The sequence below is a fragment of the Hippoglossus hippoglossus genome, chromosome 15 (genome assembly GCF_009819705.1).
Source record: "Hippoglossus hippoglossus isolate fHipHip1 chromosome 15, fHipHip1.pri, whole genome shotgun sequence".
Lineage (NCBI taxonomy): Eukaryota > Metazoa > Chordata > Actinopteri > Pleuronectiformes > Pleuronectidae > Hippoglossus > Hippoglossus hippoglossus.
The window spans coordinates 13457340-13481245 of NC_047165.1; the positions used below are offsets into that span (position 1 = coordinate 13457340).

Below are 23906 nucleotides of genomic sequence, written 5' to 3' on the forward strand. Positions count from 1 at the left end.
GTAGCCTATGAATCATGCTTCCTGCATGAATGTAAATATCAGGCTTGAATAATAATACAATAATAAGAACCATACATAATTGTTTGATTAATGCAGTTATACTCATACTTTTTTATATTTTGCTTTTAAACATTTAATGAATATTTTCTCTTTAATGCCCAGTTTAATTCCATAACCATGAGTGTCTGGAAAGCTTATTTATCTCTGCACTTTATATTCTAATTCGTTTCCCTTATATTTCTGAATTAATGCATCGTTAATGCTAAAATTCATGTGTGGGTAAATCCAGGACATCAAAGAAGGCACTGGCCATCAACCACCACGATCACACACACACAACCAGTATCCAGCCATGACCAACAACCATCAACCAGCAGTGCAGGTTTACACGATACAGCTCTACAGTGTTAAATACTCTGTTATTGTATAGAGCCGGATCTATTATTCATAACATTGCCAATGAAAATAAATGCCTATGATTAAAAGATAAAGATATAATTGCACTTCTTAACATTTGTATGTAGGGTGGAGGGCACCACAAAGCAACTATACTTAGAGCGACCAAATGTCCGGCAGCGGCCCTGTCTAATGGGATCTGAACAATGACAGAGCCTATGAATGTGCCTGAAACTATATGATCCAATAACAGGACTAAACAGGCCCAGCAGACATTTATCTTGGCGTAGCAGAAGCACTGAGGTGTGTTGGTTCAGCCGCCATGCACAATACCACAGCTCTGTCATCAGTGTCATTTAAAACACTTTAGTATGTGTAAATGTACCGTAAAGATTGATTGATCGACAGTTAGGTGACATTAGTCTTCCGTGTGTCATATCATGGAATCCACAGCCATGCGGAGCGGTTCTCCCGCGTATTCACGTAATTACTTAGCATTTAATTACAGGTGTAAGCTCGACTGAGCACTGTCACACCGCAGAAACGTGAGGGGGCAGATGCGTGATACTTTATCCTGTGCTCCACCACCAGTGACACTAAGTAAGGCTGGACGTTATTGAAGAGTCGACTCGACACCGGTGGAAAACGGCTGTGACACAAAGTGGGGTTGTAAAGTGAAGAGAGGTCAAATTGATTAGTTTGTGCCTCTCTGCGGGGCCAGATGTTGTCGGAGTGAAAAAATCAAATATATTGATCGGTGAAAACAGGCGGGGATTCATATCTGTGTAGCCACATTGTACAAACATTTTTCACTGGAGTTAGTGCGATATTAATGTTACAATTAATCGGTGTTGTCTTATCTGTCGTGCAGGTATTGCAAATAGTTATGGCAAGTGTTATAATGTATATATGTATTCTTACACAGCATTATTACAAATATCCCAATAAATAAATACTAATTTCGTTTTTATATAATTTTCTTTATTTGCTTTCATGCTTTCCGCCATGGGGTTTGCTTACAATCTCTAACCAACAAAAATATATCATAATACCATAATATCATGATGTCATTTTAGAATATAGAACAATGAATGTCCCTTGTATGTATGAAGGTCTTCTGCACAATTTAAGTTACCAACTACCAGTTGATAAAACTATGTATACTTGTTACACATAGATGAAAATGTAAATCTGTGTCTTATGTATTGTCTTTGTAAATACTAGATCATTTTTGTGTAACACACAACATGTCTACTTCAGTCTTGAAAACCTTTTGGTATGAAAGTCTGTTACTTTGTGCGGCGATCTTTCCGATCTCTGCGTGACGTTTTTGTTGTTCTCATCCTCATTGCAGGGCGTGCTGTTGAGCTAATAGCCTCTTCATGTAGCTAATCACCATTAACTGAAAGTGCAGTGTTACCAAGATGTTTAAGATAGTGACACTGCAGTCTTGCAGGGTGCTGACTGTGCATTTAGGTCACAGAAGCTGTTGTTGGACAACTGCTCCTTCCAGACTGCACTGCTCTGCTGACTTGGCAGAGCTGGAACTATTGTGCTCATTACACAGAACCAGGACATTCAGCCCGTGTACTGAACCTGTTTATAACCATAAGTATGTGTTGCTTTATGATACATTTTCTCATACCTCATTCATCAATCTCAGTGGTTCTCAGGGTTAAGCTTCACTGGTTTTCATCTAATCAGGAGAATCACACCCCGGACACCAAATGCAATTATAAGATTAATGTATAAATACTAAACGGTATATAGATGTCCTCAGGCCTCGACTCCTTTCAGCCTGTGACGTTTTGGGCAGACTGGACAATGTTACAACTTCATGTTTCATGGCAAAATTCTAAAATGTTCTGTGCTGCTACAGAAAAGCAATTCAACGGATATTAAAAAGCTTTGCAATTTAGTACCAGAAAGGACTTTAGATTGCATTGACCTCATTGACTCCACCCGAGTCTGTTTAAGTACAATGTCTGTACAAAATAAAGAGGTAAAAAGCACTACAAACTATAAATTTGATTCAAAATGGCCCACGTCTTGTGTGGGTAAGGGTGAGGTATAGGGTATTTTTGTGGATCAAAATATTATACACGTCTTCCTGATATCAACTATCAAGTTTCTGATGCAATGTTTCAAGAACCCCTCGAAAAAATTTGAAAAGTGATATTAAATTAGAATCCTTACTTATTTGAACATGTTTGCAAAGTTTCTTCAAGGTCTCAAAAAAGGTTCATGAAATGAAAATGAATGCACAAAATCTAAACTGTCTGACCTCCTGTACAAAATTCTAAAAACGTGTTCGAGAATGATGAGAATAATGATTCCAATTAATTTCATGAAAATTTAAACAACTTTATCCCGAAATCACCCTGAGTTAAGTGGTGGCTCGGCGCCCGCTGGCCACGTGTGAGCTCAATCACCAAAGAACAACGGATCTGAAGTAGGTGCCAATTTATAATTATTTTTGAACACTTCAAACACCTAAAAAAAATATTTCTGCAGCCAAACAATAATGATCTCTACAAAATGAATAGGTTACTTTGTGTTCGAGATCCAAATATCCCCATTCAATTATTCAGTTTTTGACATTACAGCACATATAATGTACATATATATATTCTTCTGGATATAATGAGAAAATGAAGTGTTTCAGAGGTACTTCAATGAAAATTGCTGTAATGGATGGACAGCAAATTCCCCTGAATGAAAGTCATTGTGAATCGTCTGTTCACAAGAAACGGACTCCATTGGCATTTTTTATAGATCTGAAATCAATTTAATAGAGTGAGGACTTCCTGGACACTGTTTAATTACTTTCTCAACACTTTTCCTAAGGAGGAAACAGCAAATTGATTTCTGTGGAGTGTCCAGAGGGGCTCACTGGACAAAAGTACACCGGCTGTGCTCCTGAGGCAAAGCTACAGTAAGAGTATTGCTGCACAGAATCAGCAAGCATCTGAAACTAGAAGGCCACTTTGAAAACGCAGACCACCGCCAAGGCCAGTGTCCAACAACTTCAATAAAAGAGAAGAAAAAATCAAATTCATGAGGAAAATCAGCAACAAACATCCCGTGACTGTTAGGTGTTTCTGTATTGAGGCAGCTGCATCAGCTGTGCAGTACGGTTCCAAGAAATAGCTGTGAAATGTCGGGGCAGAGCTCGTGACCAGACCAGACGTGAAACATTTCAAATCGGCACTTGGATACAAAATGTGTCTGAGAGTGTGTGGAAGCAGAGAGTGGAGCCACTAGAGGAGCAGAGTGATGAAGACGAGAGGAGCAGAGCGATGATGACAATAGCTAGATTGTTGCACACAGACAGTGAAGTACACACCAAGTGTTGGTCTAAAGTAGAAGGTGCAAGTTTTATATGATGGGAGGCACTGGCCAGGTCCCACCAAAACCAATGATCAGATTTGAGTTTGCTTCCCCCAAAACAATGTACTCCAGCAAAATAATTTAAAGCTAAGGTTGTTAATCCTAGAAAAGATAGCAAGAGCTTTGAAAAATGCAACCGATACATTACATCCCACCCCCTCCCATCGGCCCTCTCGTCAAAGCTACGCCCCAAAACACATAAACACACACTGGCTACTGGAAGAAGACTTTTTTCGTGACTTGCTCTCTAACATCGTCTCTGTTTCAGCTGTCACTGCAGTCCAGTCATGCGCAGTGAAAGCACGGGCAGGGTGTGTGGAGGCAGGCAGGTTGTTTAGTGACAGACAGGTACGCCAGCCAATCATTTTGTTCTGTTCAAATGAAATGATTAGTCATGTTTGTTAAAGTCCTGTGATGGCCACAGACACCAGTTTATTTATTGATGGCTGTCTGGACGTGAGAAGGATTTCAACAAATAAGATTAAAAAAGGGTTTCAGATACAAATGACCAACCCTACCTTTAAAGGAAGAAAAACAAGTGAGATTTTGATATAAACATTAAAAACGTTTTTTGTCATAGATGGTGAAACATAACACTGGGCAGTTTTCATTTTATGGGACCTTAAAATTAATAGTCTATAGCAATTCTCGGATGCCAAGTATACCATATCATCTTATATCCTTATTTTCACGAGCATGCAATGAAAAGCAGTTGAGACATGACAAGGTTCAGTTAACTGATCCACAGAAACGGTTTGGTCAGACAAGATTTTTAAAGAGTTTACTGTAAAAAAACAAACAACTTTATATATATATCATATTTTAAAGTAAAGACCATAAATACTTTAAAAATATTAACAAGAAACAAAACTGATCACTGTATAGGTGAATGTAATGGTCTTGCTAATGACCTGGAACATTGATCTGTTTCTTCTACCTACTGTAACACACTGTATGCAGTATATGATGTATTTGTAGACAGGACATATAATCAATAAACTACATCAAAAAATGTTTTGTTGCGATCTGCGTTGTTAAACTGCCGCCATCATTCTTAGCTGCTTGTTGCATGACGGTGTGAACGCAGAGTCAGTGAAGCGGCCTCCTTTGATTACAGTGGCAGTAAAGCCTTCAGGTTCAACACCAGCAGCTGTGTGTTGTTGCTCAGACGCCCAATGGAGAAGCCTCATTAGGCCACATTTCATTTGTCAGTCGTGATATTGCATAAATCAGAATACCGTGTACTGTGTCACACAGTGATTTATGGTGCTTGTTCTTCAATCTACTCTTCGCTGCTTTAGGGCTGTAAAAACTTAGTTTTTTGTTAATTAACCGGAAATAAGCGGACTCGGCCCGATAACTTTCTTTCGGGATTGTCGTTGCCCAAAGTATTTATGCGATGGGTGCAGCAGGTGTCTAGTGTCCAGACAAAGAGGCACCACTCACTGACTAGTTAGTTACTAGTTAAAAGGTATTTTGTGGCGGCTTCATTACTGCAGGTCACTTTGCAGTTTCAGAAGGAAAGCTGCAACCAGCATGGCCAAGGCAAAGCAACCAGCCCATTCCAAACAGACATTTTTAGGAGGGGCACTGCACCAAAACCTCAGATTAGAAACCTGAAAGTCCCACTCCAACATCTTATTACAAACCCCTAAAAACCTTCTTTGTTTCCTAAAAATGACATATTCAAAATGTTTACAGTGAAAAATTCCCCTTGTGACCTTTAAATGGCCTAAATTGCTCATTTTCTGACTGGGATCTATGAAAATGCTAATGTGGCCCCGCCCCTGCTCTCCACCACTTGCACTGGAGGAGCCTTGTCCAGCTACTGAGCTCCACCCACAAGATGACAGGATTGGTGTCTTAGGTTTGTGAGATCACCATTGCGGGCTGTCTAAATTTCTTGTTTATTAACTCCTAATTTCACTCATAAGATTTTATAAAAGACTAAAAGGCACAGGGAGGACAAAAAAGTTTTCAATTTTGAAAATACTGCAAATTTCCATTACTTTTCAGTTTCCTCCCACAGATAATAAAGCATAGGACCCTAAAATGCCACCGTGTGTTTTGTGGGATAAGACATTGTTGTGGTTGTGTCTCTTACCTTTGGATACTGTTGCACTGGAATGAGAACTCTTTCGGAGAGCTTGATATTTTTATTGCTGATGATATCTAGGTATTTCTTTATGTCGCCATCTTTTCTCAAATCGTCGCCTTCATACTTTTCAATCTCTGCAAACACAAAATAAAATAACAGATAAGAAGATAATTAGTTTTGTTATGTAACTGAAAAACACAGCATCAGTCCACATGTGCAACTCGGCTCTGGAGTTTACTGCAGCATGACAACCACACAGTGTAATGTTCGGCTTGGGGCGCATCGGCGGGAATTAAACTATGCATTGCATTACACACAGTGAATAATTTTAGCTGATTATTATTGTGTCTCAGTTGTAAATATGCTCACATTGCAAACTTAATGATATGAGATTATCCCACTGACTACCGCTACGTCCTTTACATCAAACCCTGTAATCTCATGATCCAGTCAAAATAACAACAGAGGCAAAAGTCGCAGTCAGCTTACTGTGCCTCACTTCACTGCAAACTGAGCTCTTTTGAGCTGCGAGCGTTCCCTCATCCCCGCACAGCGAAGGACTTAAACAGCTGTCAGATTAAATATACAATACGTTTGATATCAGAGTCGTTTGGCGTAAAAGATGAACTCTCATATTAAGATCATATTTGCAGATCATTGGTTCCAATCAAGCTGCAGCACTTTACAGGATGTGCAAATCTTGTGCAAATTGGCCCAATGGTCCTCTTGTGTCTCCACGGCCTGATTGCAAACAGGAAGGAGATGAGAGGTGGATATTGACTGTCTGGTTCGGCTCCACACGAACACCCTGAACTCAACACTCACAAGACATTATCCTCTAGAAATGAAAACCTCTGTGGTTTCCTCCTTGATCGCTGACTTCTACTCAACAGAATTACAATTTTAGGTCTGCAACACACTTGCGGGACAATAAACGATGTTCCTGAACAAGACCCAGAACAAGTCAGCGAACACACCTGAGCTGCTGTATTGAAACTCAAGGGTTCACTGAGGCTGGAGCACTGCGCCCTTATCGGAGCTGCCGACAGCCGGCACACAAAGCTGTGACGTTAACAAACAGCTCCAGCTCGGGCAGATAAAAGGCTAAAATGTTCACTAAGGAAGAGAGTTGATTATAGACTGTAATACATCCTGATTAGAGTCGGAATGCAATATATAATCTGTGTCAACTGTCTCACAGCCTGACAAATTATCCGTTTGTGTGGATAATAGTTGGAGAGAATGGCCAGTGGTGTCAGTTTTACACCAGGAGTTGCGTGAAATGCACAAAATCCATGAAATGCAGTGATTTCTTCCAGCGTGACACAGTCTCTCTGATTGTGACTGATTGTCCGAGGAAGATCATTTAAATTGGAAGATGCTGTCTCTGCTGCTAAACTGTCAAAAATCAGAGAGAGGTCATTCAAAATGGAAGAGTACAAATGAATGAAACTGAAAATGCCTTTTCAGGTTACTAAGAGTCATTGCCAGAAGGGACAGCCTTAACAGAGATGTTTGCTGAAGGAAAGGTTTTTGCTCATTACCTCTCAGGACTGCTGTCTGGATTCTTTATCAAATCATTTATGCAGGTTGACAGATTGAAATCCAAGCATCCGACCTTTTTCTCACATCAACGCTGCTGATTCACACTTCCTTATTCCTTATGTGACACTTTACATGAGGCAGATGTCCCAGGATAACAAGAGCTTACAGAATATGCCTTTTAATATTATGTGTTTTGCCTGAGGACATACATCAAACACAACCTGTGGTGTGCAAGCACATGTACATTTTGAACTAGCTCTTCTTTATATACAGTACATGGGGAGCTGCATAGGGACTAGTTAAAAATATACAAGTTCAAGTGACAAAGTAACTAATGATATTTTTGAGAAATTATTCTTCGTCTCTGTTGGGAACAAATGTAACATTACCAATTATACAATATGTGTAACACAGTCTATTTACATATGTTTGTAATTGTGTAAATTGTCTTGGCCTCCATAGTCAATATGTGGAATGTTCAAGACAAAGTTTCTGCATTCACTTTTATGGGACTTTATACTAGAGGTATGTCAAATTGTGTTTGCACAAATTATTAAGTTATTACATGAAAGTAATTGTGTAGTATGCTTACACATTTCTGTTTTGGGATTTGTGATAAATGTCCCCAATTGATCAGTGGATTTTGCGATTTCGCACTTTCTGTCATAATAAATGGAGATCGCTTCCACAGATGTTCATGGTCAGGCCAATGAATATCGCGCACATCTCAATCCACACAATGCTAGACACCACAGGTTACACATGATGGAGATGGAAGTATGGTGAAACAATATATAACCACAAAGTCCATACACAGAAGAGACCTGGGTGGACGGATTGACTTCAACACAGTGTAAAGACAGTCAACGTTGGTTTCTTTTTAACAATCTTTCCCTAACCTTAGCCAAGTGGTTATCATCGTAATCCTCATGACAAAGCCACATGTTTCCCTAAGCGATTTGATAATGGGCCTAAACCCAACCTTAATTGTAGCGTTGCCTGAAATGATGTCATCCTGTGAATAATGGCATCACATCAAAAAGTGCCTATACAACATGTGTGACTGTGGAGGGTATAGACAAGCCACACAGTCTTTTATACTTTCCAGGACTTGTTCCTGTAGACTCTTGTTAAAGTTTTGATCATTTGAGAGTTAGCTGCTCTGCCACAATACTTAATGCAAATGCGCAGACGCAAACATTCACTCATTTTGATTTGTAAAACTCACACCATCAAATGAAGCTCATGTGCTTTCTGTGCTCAGTCCCACTTCCAGGTTTGATCAAGGACCTCTGCATATGAAAGAAAATTTGTTTTGGGATGAATTTTCATTATGAAAGTGAGTATTTAACTTTCAAATGGGCACAATGTTCACATCATTTGAATGAAGTAATGCTGTTTTTATAGCCTGTGACGATTATTGTACTCTGTAACAGTGCATAATGAGAAACACCTTTATTCTAAAGTGCAGCCTGCCTGTGAACTCGGAGATTGTGTGAGGAGGCATGCGAGAGAGTAAAAGATGGGAAGGGAGAGAAACGGTGGAAAATGAGCTTACAGTGTATAAATCCGGAGAAACGTTCACACTGGTATCATCGTTGTCAAATATGTGGTAGGAAGTGGCGGGAGCCTGAAGATCAGAGACGCGAGGATGTGCTTTGAAGGTTCCTGGTTTCAGCCCTCACACAGGATGAAAAAAAGTGTCAGCGGGGAAACTGAATGAGTGACTATTCTTGTGCTCTTGATCCCCTCTGTTGCGCCGTCCAAACTGCTTCAGCAGAGCTACTCAGTAACCAAGAATGAAAAAAAAAAAACTCTGGTTTAACTGGGCAGCTTCCAAATGAACGTGCAAATGCACGAGTTCAGAGACGAGGTTTTGTTGAAAAAGAGAAAATGTGCTCAGCCGGTTTGCCACGGATTAAAGTTAAATACATCTGCTTTGGTCAGTTTGCAGCAACACAGACTGAGGAAAAGTCTTCAGTCCATTTATCCTGGAAACTTAATATGCATATGAAATACAATATGCAACCGATACATCCCAGCCCCTAATATCACATGAATGAGCACTGACCACTGCTAGAAGACAGCTTTTTGCTTGCCAACTTCTTCTATCGTCTCTGCTTCAGTGGTGCATGTCTCCCTGACTGAAGACTCCAGTCATATGCAGTGAGAGCAGAGGCAGGGAGCACGCAGACAGGCAGGTCGGTTAGTGACAGACAGGTACGCCAGCCGATCGTTTCATTAGGTCGTGCTTATTACAGTCCTGCCAGGGCTGCAGACACCAGCAACTGTATTTATTGATGGCTGTCGGGACGTGATTTGGATTTCAACAAATAAGATAAAAAGTGTTTCAAAAACAACTTACCAAACCCACCTTTAAAAATCAATGTACAAAAATTATTCATAATTACAGTAAATTAGATTCTAGTTTCTATTGGGAATTCACAGATTATATTCGGTGGCATTTTTGATTCAGTTTACTCAGCCACACACACGTTTCTGCCCCTGTTTCTTACCGTGCAGCAGCTGAAAAAGCCAACGCCCCTATGAGACCACATTTCAATCTACTAGATCCAGATTTCAATTTGGATCCAGACCAGAAACGCACTCATCTCTGCCTACCAACCCCCTTGATAACACTGGATTTTTTCTCATGATTCACACATAATTCTCTCCCTGACAAGTAAAGGAAAATGTTGGAAAATGAAAGAAAGTGAAAAAAGGAAAATCCTGAATACCCCCGATACAGACCTGCCCCAAAAATGTATGAGTTCTTCCCAGACCCTGACACTTCCTCCCACCAAGTTCCGTCCCGTAGTTTTTTCATAATCCTGCTAACAAACAAACTAAATCTGATGAAAACACAACCTCCTTGGCAGAGGTAATTCATACCTTACAATATTTGAGCTTGTTTCAGTATAAAGAAGAATGTATGCAGTTCAAACACACAAACAGGGGGGGGGGATGGGAGGTGCATTATTTGAGATTATATGTTTACTACTCAGCTGTTTATCTTCACATTGTAGCTTTATTGGATTTAAGGCTTTATTTGCCATACAGTCTAAAGCAGGCAGTCTGTTCTAATACTGAATAGAAGCTGCCTTAAAAGTGCATGTGCTTGTCTCTTCCTCTGCTGTGGAGGGACGTGTCTTTTTTATGATGGGTCAATGGAGTGTAGAAAAACACACACGTTTCTTTTATACGGCTAAACTATGATGAAACGATTCACCATAATGAATACAAATCTAAATGAATATCTTCCTACATAGGTTTGATTAATCTCTGCCCCCCCTGCACTGTCAAGCCAAAATGGGATTTGATGAGACAAAACAGAACATGAAGACGAACCTCATCACACCCAACAACAGTGGCAACTCAGGATGTCCTAGAATCTGACGTGCGCTCCGTGTAGACAAATAACACACAGTAAGCAGCCTCCGCTTTCCACTCTCACCTTATATTTTGCAAAGCTGGCTGAAACACTGAAAACCTTGAATAACCTGCTGATTGATTGATGAGCAGCACAGGGAAAAGCTGCAGAATAGTAGAAAATACACATGTAAACTCTCCACTTCTGCTGGGTAAAGATCCTGGTAGCTGAGGCAATGTATTGTTGAATGAGGTTAAAATACTCATGCAAAAATAATTAGATTTATAAAGAGTTGAACAAGTCAATACTGGTATTGAGTGATTCTCATTCTATATGTTTAATTAAAAAAACTGATATACCAACTGCAGTAAGAGGCCGGAAAAACAAAGGCTTTTGACAGCTGCCACCATGGGCCTGTAAACAGCTAAATTATTCCCTGATTGCTTCTACGTGCTGAAAAGTACATCTACAATAATGACTTCACAATTCAATCAAAAATGAATTATTACTGTTTAAATAGCACACAACTTTCTGTCATGTCAGATTTTCCTGCATGTCATTTAACGCTGCACAAAAGCATTTTGGTTGGTACGGTTAGGGGACAAGACATTCAAACACCGACAGGTGTTGAGTAGACGCAGACACAGATTTATGATTGACCCTCTGTTACGTAGAGACCCCTGCGGTTAGAGTCAGGGAAAGTGGACAGGGGTCGGGATGTAGAATTTAAAAAGAGAAAACTATTTAATGGACTCATATGCAATATGAATGGGTTTGGGGTAAGGGCTAGGTCTGGATATTGTCATATCTACCTATCTGTCCTGCTCTGGATGGCTATCCTGCAAAGAAGTTATGTAACAGGTAAAAATATATTTGTTTAACTTCACAGGTTCTGGGAATTAAAATGTGTTTTTTGAGAAATTAGACATTGAAATGATTACATCTTAATCAGCGTATATGAAGCCTAGTCAGCCAAGGATTTGTTTTATTGTGAAAGCCTACGACACCACCTTTGACCCCTTCACTACCGCCTAACTAACCGTCACTACTGACAGTGAACTAACTAGTACAAAATGGGTCACACAGAAAGAGCCACTGGTGAATACGTCCTCAGTGGTTTTTACTGTTTGTGAAAAAAATATCAGCTGTTGACAGCCACTAGTTTGGCAGGTGATGCATTAGTGCTGCGACAATTGACAAAACATTTTCCAAGAACACAACTCAACCATCATAAGAGGAGGACAAGGAGGCCATGTGAGGAGCAGTGTATGGAGCATTTAATCACAGGGGGCTGGTTATATGCTAACATGTTTGGGCGGGTCCAGATTTGACTTGGAGATAATAGGGGATAACGAGTCGGGTCCAGTATGGAGCTCTGTGGGTGCGGGCGGGTGTAGGGCTGCAGAAATGGACCTGTGGAGGACTTCTAGCAGGATTCACTCGAGGTAAGTGGAAACAGTCTGATACCACTGGTGTTCATTATGAATTAAAATCATGCATATGGGGAAAAAAATGAAGAACATAAACAAAGATAAACAAGTTATATAAATGTAAAAAACTTTTTTTGACAACAGGTTTCGTCAGTAGAGAGACGGCCTGGTGTGAAATGACACACGAAAACCAAAACATGCATCGTGATTTCCAGTGTTATTCAGAAGTCATTTGTTGACACCGTCTGAATTAGTCTCCTATAACTAAATGCGTGTTACCACCAAACACAGCAAATTGTAGTAATGGTGCTCCGAGTGGCAGAGTGGACCTGGTGAGGGGGTGGATGGACGACAAGACGTGTAATTAGATTTGGCCTTTTTCACTCTGGACTGATGAATTCATATGCAAAGGGTTTGAAATGTGCGCCGCTGCTCGGCCCCGTGCTGTTGATGTGTTTTTAACAGAGCCGCACTGAGGCAAATTGCATTCAGCCCTTGACACAGCGATAACGTATTAAATCTTAAATCTAATTATAATGCCGTCCCCAAATTCTCCGCTGAATATGCAACGCAAAGTGAAAGAGTAATTACTATTCATACAAATTACATATTTTGAATAAAATAAACAGATTATACACAACATAAAGGCCAGGCAGGACAGAAAGTATGCCTCACATTTATCTGTGGTTGACAACATGGTCTTTATCTCCTAGATAACATGTGCAAAAGACACTATTATTTGTGTATGTATCAGTTTCATTGTATTATATGTAAAAGTTGCAAATAAATAAATAAAGGATGGACAGCAAAATATATATATTGCTCTCTGTCCCTTATTTTTGTATTTACAACTTTCCAGTTAAATGTGAGCATTCAAGAGGCACAGAAACATAATCTGATCTGTAATATCTATCTTCCGAGTGCTGCGGCTTTGGCTCATCCACTCATTTCTGTTGCTTGAAAACGCTCATGACCTTGGAATTTAATCTTATTCAACCCGTGCACTCATTGTAAGTCACTTTCGATAAGAGTGTCGGCTAAACGGCGAAAATGGAATGCAATGTCTCACTTTCCTGAAATGCAATGTAATTTTTTCTTTTTTGTCCTTTTGATAGGTCACCCCACACGGGGTGCGGCGGCGTATCTGCTGCTGCGAGCCGAGTCACCGCTGGATCCTCTCATAATGGGCTCGCTGAAAATGTGACTAACAATTTATAAACAAGAGAGGGAGAGAGATTAAGTGAAAATCAATTAGAGTTCCCAGACAGAACTGCTCTCTGTGGTGGGGCATCATCCCAATCAATTATAAGAATGTAAGACATGTCTGTTCAAGTTATACGAGTATTTGTTGACTCTATACTTTACCTACAGACTATGATACATCAATTTAACAGTCAGTACAGCTTACTCTCAGTTTTGTAATTACTGCACTGTACGTTATTAGTTGACTAAAGCTAAGAGGGGTCCTGCAACCTCTGATTAGTTTTAATAAAAGTATAAAAGGAGAGAGGACAGATGGACGCATGGATGGGTGGACGGATAGATGGATGGATGGAGGGATGGGTGGACAGATGGATGGATGGATGGATGGGTGGATGGATGGGTGGACGGATGGATGGACGGATGGAGGGATAGATGGATGGATGGATGGACGGATGGACGGATAGATGGATCCCCAAAAATGTAACCACGCTTCGAGGCAACGCTGACCACAAGAGCTGTGATTGGTCCGCTTGGTAGCATTGCATTTCAAGCAGACTCACCGCCATTTTTTAATTGAGGTGAAGGAACAAACACGGACGATGTCTTTCTTTTCTTGGTTGCAGTTGCTTTGAGAAAAAGGAATTTCTCTTCAACTTCTATCAGCTGCAACTCCAACACGACCTTAGAAACACTCGCCATTGTTCTGAAGTAAACAGACACCGGCATAGAAACTCTACCGCCACTAGCGTTTTGGTGTAGCTTCCACACAGAAGCATGACTTGGGCTTTAGCCCTTACTAATCGACTGGGCGGCTGCGACTCTGGGGTTGGAGCGGGTTAACCACTAACCAGAGGGTCAGTGGTTCGATCCCAGTCTCCCAGATTCCGCGTGTGCGAGAGATGTGTGATAGAGAAAGTGTTGCCCACAGATGCACTGTATGAATGTGTGTGTGAATGGGAGAATCGCAGAACTGTACCGTGAAGTGCTTCGAGTGGTCGTCAAGTATAGAATAGTGCCACATAAATACAGAGCATTTACCATCTACTCGAACAGAAACCGATTTATACTGTGATTAACTACTTGATATTTCATCTATTTTTTTAAGAAAATGTCCTCTTTTTGCGTAAGAGTCGTTGAGAGAACGACAGCAAAGTGCAGCGGCGTGCTGAAGAGAGAATTTGAGCTCTGACAGTTTGGAGAAAGGCTAAATGCAAACCAGATAAAACCCAGATATGATAAAGGATTAAAGGAGGCGTTGCGCTCGCACACTGCTGTGTTTCACATCAAAAGGCAGTTTCTAAGCTGCAGTTCAAATATCTTATACCCACTGACGCTTAAAGACATTAAACTGACAACCTCATTGAAAGTGGGAACACAGGTGAACTCGACAGATGTGATGGGGTTTCTTATGTTCTTCTCTCTTATGTTCTTACTTTACGTGAGTCATGGGCCTCCTCCATAAACAGTACATGCTCATCTTTATTTCTGAGAAGCCTGCGTCCTTCAGATCTCATGAAGATTTGTTTGTACTGCCGCTTCGCCTGGCAGCACTTGTGAGGGCATTTGAGATTAGTAATGCTTAGCAACAATATAAAATAGATCTTGTCATTGTAAAAAAAAAAAAGAAGAAAGTGATGTGCAGAAATGTCACCTTTAATCTAAAAGTGGAAACATGCAGCTGCACACACTTGCCTTTGTTTTTCCCCATCAACCAATATCCCTCTACCCGTCCATCAGACATCTCAGTGCACAGTGTGCCTGTCTGCTCGGCTTTGTGCTTTGCTTATTAGGAATCCCATTGGTTTTCATGGCAGGACTCAGCTACGTGGCATGCAGGCAAGTGTTTCAAGGAAAACCGCTGGGATCTATTAAAGGCTTCCCTTTCTTGTCTCTAACTTGAACCCACTTTAAAAACAACGGTGCGGCTCTTTAGTCGGCCGCAGATTAAAGCTCAACACATGGAAACATTGACCTTTATGTGTCAATCCGAGTAATCATTGCCCACTTATACGCTGAAATGAGCCGTTATACGTGAGTTTAAGTGACTTTAAAGAATGGTCTTGAGGGGAAAGTGTTTAAAAACATTATTTCACTGTTTTTCACTGTCGAGGCAAACCAGAAGCCCACACTCCGATCCGAGAGATGATCATCCTCACCCACCCACTGGAAGAGCTTTACTCCGCTCGAAGAAAGAACAACAAATTTAAAGGCAACACTAACTTAAACAAATAACAAATTCATTCCATAAATACGGAGCCGTTAACTGAGGCCGTGGTAAATCCATGTCACGCTGGTAAACGTGCGTGACGTGAATAATTCAGGATTTCATGCTCCGCTGTTCAGTGACAAATAGCTGTGGATCTATAAATCTGTGGGTGCAGTTTATCTTGCCGTCCACTGATGAATCTGTATAAAACATGAGCGCAGACTGACATGAGATGATAGAAACTGTGTGAAAGTGGTTGGAATTATGACGATTATTTCAGATGCTGCCCACAGCTGATGGTGCTGAACATTGTCAGAGTCTGACCGAGCTGACAGTTTATACAGAGTAATTGTTCACTATTGTGAATGATGAATACACTTTTCTTTGTTGACCTCGCAAACAGGATTCATCTCATTGAAATGCTCTCTGTTCCTTAGAAATGTATTACAGCGTGTTGTTTTTGTGTTTATAGTGTTGTACTTACTTGAAGAATTGAAAACTGCACTGTATTGAGTATATGTGTATCTGTTAGTGGAAAAAACGGATTCACCTGAATGAAATCAATATCTATATAATACCATATAAACATGCTAATTCCCGTTCACTGTACAGATGCAATAAAGACATTGATTTTCCTTTGTGTTCTGGCTGTGGGACTCAGCCTTGAGTAAAGCTGGCAAAGTGCACTGTGTGACAGATGATCCCATCTGCATCACAGTTAGCGACGAGAGCGCCGCTGTCACGTGTCTCACCGGCACATTTCAACAGGGGAGCTCAAGGAGCCGAGGCACCAGAGCGCTGTCCAATCACAGCGTATGAATCCGACATGGAGTTGGACTCTACACCTCTCTCCACGAACACGTCCGAACAGATGTGTGTTAGGAATCTTAACATCACAGAGTAATACGGAACGAATGTGGACGACAGTAAATGTTGACATTCATTTCACACCTGATACACTGCAGTACGTGTTCCTACAGGAATATAGTGCCACGTGTTTAGCTTGATTTACTGTAGTTTTTCTCATGTAAGCAGAGTCAAAATATTCATTCCACAGCACATCACTCAAACCTTTACTAGTTATTTTTAGGATTGCACTCCTGCCTACCTTGAGGGAGCACATGTACATTTACAACGGAGAAAAGGAAACGTTACAACACTGCACCTGCTCCAGACTCCGGCCAAGGACCCTGTAAGACGTCACAAACTACAGGAGACCACCTCCTCCTTCAAGCTTCTCATCCTCATCCCGACTCATGAGGTACGATTATTGATGCTGGCACCAAATATCGATATTTACCCTTTTAGTTTTTTACTTTTATGCACTTTTTTATTCATGTCACAATCTCAGTTTATGTATGTGAAACCGACAATAAATTGCAGGGAATAAACACAAAAATCCTGCACTTTACATCTTTAGGGAGAATTTTGTAATTATCTTCAGTTAAACAGATACCATGATGTATTGTTATATGGTTGTCTTGCAACATATCGATTATCGGAGAATCGCTGTACTGTAATATTATCGTTATTGTCTGCCGTGTATCACGTATCGTATTGTTTCGCTGTTGTGTCGTCTCCCACCTGCTCTTCTAACTATACAGCAAAGACTGCACCTCCAAAGACCCAGCTGTCAAACTTCTAAAGTTTGCAGACCACACTTCTGCCCATCGGACTTATACCAGATGGTGACAAGTCTGCGTATCGGCAGAAAGTTATAGTTCTGGTGCTCAGGTGCAGTCAAACAAGTGGAAATGACAGCAGACTCTTGGAGACACTGCTCCCCCTCGCAACATCCAACCGTACTGTTTCAACCCCCGAGCTTCTGGGAACTACCATTTTCCCCAAAACCTGAGGCGGGAAACCAACCGGCATCCCCTCCATCAACTAAAGTGCACTGCAGAGGATGTTCTTTCTGCTGCAACTGAGGAAGTATTGTCTGCCACGGGAGCTGTTGAGCAAGTTCTATACGCTGCAGTCAGTGAACGCGTGCTGGGCACATCCATCACGGCCTGGTTGGGAGCAGCCACAGAACAGGATAGGAGCCAGACTGCTGCGAACAGCAGGGGGGGGGGAATCATTGGTTCCGCCCCCCTCTGCCCACCCCCCGGGGTTTGTACTCTCCAGGAACAAGGAAAACTGGTGAGAGAGGCGTTACAGATTCCTGCAGGCGCCACAGAACCGTGTTCACCAGAACTACCAGACACAAGAGGAGTGTCTTTCCCCATCACGCTCATCAACAGCTGACCAGTATCATCTACTACACCATAGATACACTTGTTACATGATGCACACAGCTCTTGTTTGCACTACCACATACTTGCACTTGATACACAGCATATAGTTTTTCTTTTATATGATCCGTACCTTGCTTTTATATTGTCTGTAAATAGGAGGTACTTTGTTTTGCACATTGTAGGAGACTCACCAACTGCAGGAACCAAATTCCCCCGTGTGCACGAACGCACTTGTGCCAATAAATCTGACTCTGATTACAAATTCTGCTTCGAGCCTGAGCCGAGTCCTTGTGTTTGCTCTGCCGTGATAAGTTTTCTCGCCTATCAAAAGTGACACAGTCTCGATATGTGAATGAAACTACGGATGCACCTGCGGCGTGCAGAAGGTACTTTACATGCTGCAGGCTGAACTTGATTATACGGCCCTGCTGGAAAAGGTGTGACATGAAGTCAGAGGGGAGACGGTCGAACATCTGTCTCAGCGGCACCTCCGAGTCCCTCCTGTGACCTTGATGACAGCGTTGGTGTTGAGAGAAGATGAGTCATGCTACACTACAGTCACCTCAAATGTTTATGAAGCAGTTTTCAGGAATCATCGATTCTATTTAGAATCGATGATACAGGCGATTCGATTTCAGCGTGCACGATACAGTCTGTCTGTCACAGAAACAGTGGGTTTCTTTCCTGCTATGCACTTTTCTCATGAATGTTGTAAATATTGTAATTTTGTTGATGTGCTCTGCAACATGTGACATCTTCTGCACTTCTGATCATCCTGGTAGAGGGAGACCTCACTTGAGACTCTCTCTGAGGTTTCTGCGTATTTATGGTATTATTTGGTAGTTCATTTTTGGTAGCAACTCTTGTCTAACATTCGATTGATTGACTGATTCATTTATTGATTGAAGAAAACAGAATATGATGGCTTGATTAGCAAACAATACTGCAATGCTTTTACTTTCACAAAAATGTGAGCAGACAAAGACGTCGACCCATGAACTGAACAATCTAAAATATTTATGTACAGGTGGAGTTCTTAGAAATATCAGACTTATACTGATATTTGCTTAGTGTGGTTAATGTCTTTTCTTGCAAGAAAACTTAAGGAGGATGTCAAGTTTGTGCAGCTTGTTTTAGTCTGATAAAGAAATGATTATAACACACAATTTGATATGAAATAAGTCTATGGTGAAGATTCAAACACTGTTACACTGTACAACAGCCTTTAAAATGAGCCAAACATCCAGGTAATGGAGGTGATTGGCCCATCACTATATTTTCAGCTCTCCAGCTGTATAGAGATCTGCTCTGTGGACACTCTCGAGTTATTATTTTTGGGGCTGTTTTGTGCTGGTGCTTGACCTTGGAGGGTTAGAATAAAAGGTGATGACTCTACACTTTACTTTCTGTGCTCATTGCATTCCTCCACCTTTGGAAAACATTTAAAAAAAAAGTTGTGCACAAGGAGCCAAAGGGCAGTGCCCAAATCAAGACGCACAGCCACAGGGAATCCACTGTCACAGCATTGAGAGTCAGGGGTAATGTGTTGAATATAATATCACATCAGGTCACTGGACACCCCCCCCCAAAAAAAAATACAAATGCAAGGGTGTTTTCAGTTGCAGAGATGGTGAATGCCACAGATTTTAGAAAACACCTGACTTACCTTCTGCAAGCAGGCGCAGCGCGTGCACAAAAGAGGGGTCCAGGGTGTTTTTCTCCGCCACCAGTTCAGGTAAGCACTTATTTGAAGTCATGGCTGTGCCAGCGGAGCTCCTCACCGGCCGTGCAGGTGAGAGAGACTGTGCGGGACTGGACTGGACGGGCGTCGGAATGCAACTGAAAACCTTCCCCCCGCTCCTGCGTTGTTGGCGGCTCCACTCCACCGGGGCACCAAGCGCAAAACCAAAAAAGAAATATCAAGACGGAAAAGACAACTAGTCCGTGATGCCTGGCTGGAGGGTGAGTTGTGCTTCAGAGGTGTGAGTCCATCTCTGCTGCTGCTGCTGCTGCTGCTGCTGCTGCTGCCGCTCCGTCCTCTCCTCAGCACCCCGCCGCCCTCAGTGGGTCTGCACACCGCGCCGCTGCCGCTCCGCCTCCCCGCCCCCCAGACACATTATTGGCCACACTCTGGCACCGTGGCGCCGCCGGGAAAACAAAGACGGTCCCCGCTGGGCGCAGAATAATTGTGCTGTGAGGGAATGAATGAAAAAGAAGAAGAAAAAAAAGTTGAGGTTTGCATTTAGTCGGGGCTCACCCGTGGTCCCTGCAATAATCTCACTTCAACAATAGATTCATTCGCTTTGTTTAAAAGTTTTATGCTGAAAATACTCCCTTAAAGAAGAGTGAAACTGAGAAACAACACTGCAAACGCTGTGTGTCTTCAGACATTTTAGTTCAACCATTATTCAGAACCAGCAGAGCCGGTCCTGTACATTTTTGGGGCCCTACGTTTCTGGGGGGCCCTGCCTCACAGCAGATAGACCAGCTTTTTTTTATACATCTGTCCTAGGGGACAGTACAATGTAGAGAAAGAATTAAACAATTAACAACTTTTCAAGTGCCTTATTATAAACATATAGTGTTTGCTAAACAGTTCTTCATCAGGTAAACATTACGTTTCTTTTTCGTAACGACCTGTGGATATGTTCTTTTAGGCATTTTCAACGTCCAACCTCTAAGTTGTTGCGTGTTGGACACAGGCTGCATCATGTGCGAACGTCTTTGTTGCCAGTTTTGGATCAAGCAAACGTTATGATCCTCGCTTGTCGCCCTATAGTACAAGACTGTCTGTGGCAAGCATTAGAATAGCTACAGTCACTTTAGAGGGGCCCCTGGTGGCATTGGGGCAGAAGGCAGCCGCTTATTTGGCTAAAGGAGAGGGCCGGCTTTGAGTACAGGCCACCCAACGAGTCCTTATGAGAGGATATTATAACATATACTATATTTTGAGTCCGGGGATTTCTAAATGCTATCATCTCAGGTTAAATTATGACTGACTTTGATATGGCAAAGATCAATTATGGCTGAATCAGTGATGCCATACTACCGAGAGATAATACCTTATCAACGGGAAACATATCTGATCCAATTACTTTCTTGACTGAGTTTCTATTAGTTTCCAGAGTTCCCCACAGAGCAGCTTGTTGGTTTTTTTTTGTCACACTGAACAAATGCTCTGTGTGACCAGTGGCTGTTTCGCCTCAGGGAGGAAAACACAGTTATGACCTCTGTGTCGCTGCCCATGGTGCCGGACACCACCTGCACGACTCAGATTTCTCCTGATGTGGTGAACAGGCAGTTTTTTTTCATCGCATAATCGAATAAACAGCATTGACTAATATGTTTGTTCAACTGGGCTCCTATCAGTCTGTCCTCACAGCCTCGATCTACTCCAACGTCTTTATTAATCAAGTCAGAAAGAAAGTTTATGTCTTGTTATGGTTTAATCACTGTTTGGCATCTTTCCGAAAAGCTCTGCAAAAACTATACCGGTCCAGCAATATATCAATGCTTTTGTTTATTGTTTCCTGTTTGACTTTCGCTAATGTCTCAGTATTTGACAATAACAAGTTTGTTTTGTTTTTCTGACACTGTTTTTTAATTTAGTTGTAATCACATCCTAATATGCAGCCATTCTGTTTATATCTGAATTAAAAAAAAGATATTCACAGTCATGGTTTTAAATGAGACATACTGTACCTATACAATGCCCTTTGATGCAATACGTCAAGTCAAGTTTATGTATATAGCACATTTAAAACCAAAGGGATGTACAATAATGTAAAATAGAGTTGATTAAAATAAATATGCGATGGTGTGGATAAAAACAATTTCAGGAAACTCAAGAGAAGATGTTTTTTTGTAGTTTATATTTGTGAGCTTGTAAAAGAGCAAAGCTGCAATCCCAGCATAACAATCTTCATTTCCTCTATTGAAGTGTGACTCAAAGAGCAAAGGAGAGCTTGTTTCTGCTTGTGAAGAGGAAAAGACATGACACCACTTTAAAGAACTTTTATCATTGTGATTCTTTATTCTCTCGTCACGGTGCAGCGCTGGAGGTGTCAGCGATGTAAGCACGAATGTGTGCATCTCGTATCAATGCCTCTCTTGTCCCCTTCAGCCGGGATATTGATCTGAATCTCAAAGTCATCTGCAGCGCAGGATGCTGGCTGCTGTACTTACTCACAAATTAGTTTGTGAGCAGAGGAAGCTGGTGGATGACCAAACTCCGGCTCTACTTGACCTTTAGAGATGATTGTGACTGCTCTGATCAGAATAACAAAGACTGTGGTGGGACCACACACACTGATGTTAGCTTCTTTTCCCCTTTAAATAGACACATAAATAGAGTTGGTCGAATTAGTTATTTTAAAAATGAATAATCTCGTCATAGAACAGTGAGGAGACAGTACATTTGTCTGTGAAATCTCATATTCTTCTTTTAAAGATGATCTACTTATCTTTACATTTCAATAGCAATGAGACAAACTGTATAATCTCAAAGTCTGTAAGAACAGAAATTTAATTATTTAATATCTAATTGTAGAAAATGTGGGTAAATGTTGTCATTAATCATTACTCTACATTTAAAATGATTTCTCTCACTTCACCTTTAGTGTCGTGATTATTAATCATGAGTATTAAATATATTACTCTTCAATAGAAGGTTTGTTTTGGAGACTGAAAAATGTCATGTGTAGGTTTCAGGAGCTCGAACAACCACGTGGGTTTGTTTAAAATGCTATAAAAAAAAGACATGAATATCTTATTAACCAACTTTTTTCTCTTCATCTTTATAGATAGTTAGAATACATTGATTATAACATCACATTTGCACGTCCTCTTTTCTTTAAATGAATTATTGATCACTCTGTGTTAAGAAGAGACACAATGTTTTTCTGCTTGACAAAACCACTACGCCCATGTCGGCTGGACTGTCTCTGTGTTTCACGCTCGCTGGACCTTGACTTGTGTAATTTCATTCAGTGAAATGATTAATAATCTTGCTGCTGTTGGTGCTTGTTGGTTAGTATTGTTAATATGAGTTTGACTGTATATGTGGTTTCATCTTGTAATCTCAAAGTATGGTTATATCTTTGGATGAAAACAGACAGAATGAAAACAGACATCAAGATGCAGAATGTGTTCTTTGACAAATATGAAAGAGGAAAACTGATGTTTGTCAGTGCTGAGAGAAGATGTTTATCAGACTGCTGCATGTTATTTGGGGGAAAAAGAGTTATCAACACTTCTCTTCTGACTTAGACTCTCTATCAGTACTGACACCATCTAGTTTTCAACTAAGATTTTATGGATTCTTACAGCTCTCTAGTGGTCAAACGGCAACATTACAAATTTCACGAACACTAACGGAGAGAAGCCTTTCAAACCTATAATTTCTAAAGTATCCTGGCTTAGTTGGTTTTTTTAAATTTGCAGACGATTTATTATGTGTTTTATCTGCTTGTTTATGTTTTGTTCATCGCTTCTATTTTTGTGTCTTTGTTTTATTTTTCCATTCAACTTCAATGCTTTTTGTGTGTGCTAATATTTGTGCATTACTGACGACAGCTGTTCTCACTGTGTCCATGTGATCACCAAGTTTGCTCTGTGGAACTTTGATTCATCACTTCTGTTACATTTCCTTAGTGAAGCTCCAGTGTTGGATCAATGATTGATGAACATGTTCAACAATCTTTTGATTTGGGACACAAACACCAGAAATCATATTAACATATTTCTCTGTAACTTGACGGTGGCGGTAACTATGTGAAGCTGTTTCTATGGCCTTTGTTATTGCTTAACCAACCGATAAACTCTGTCCTCTTTTTGGCCCCAATTACAGCCCGCCTCTGTCAAGCTGGACACAGGAATCTAACAATCTGTTGTTGTCAAATAAAACTCTAAAACAGCTATAAACACTACTAATGTTAATTCAGATTAGGCTAAAGTACTGTATGTATAACAGAGCTGGCCTGTTTGTTTTTGAAGCCATGTTCAAGTCTGAGGAGGAGAGAGACATGATGCT

General features: G+C 41.0%; 1 protein-coding gene across 1 annotated transcript in view; it reads right to left on the bottom strand.

Moving 5' to 3' along the window:
• Nucleotides 1–23906, bottom strand: part of khdrbs2 (KH domain containing, RNA binding, signal transduction associated 2) — a 67828-nt gene that overhangs the window by 41463 nt on the left and 2459 nt on the right. Inside the window, exons 2-3 of the mRNA XM_034608959.1 lie at nt 19542–20066; nt 5891–6018 (exon numbers count right to left, since the gene is read on the bottom strand). Of these exons, the coding sequence (XP_034464850.1) occupies nt 5891–6018; nt 19542–19632 (219 nt within the window). The 5' untranslated portion in view covers nt 19633–20066. The remainder of the gene's footprint in view (nt 1–5890; nt 6019–19541; nt 20067–23906) is intronic.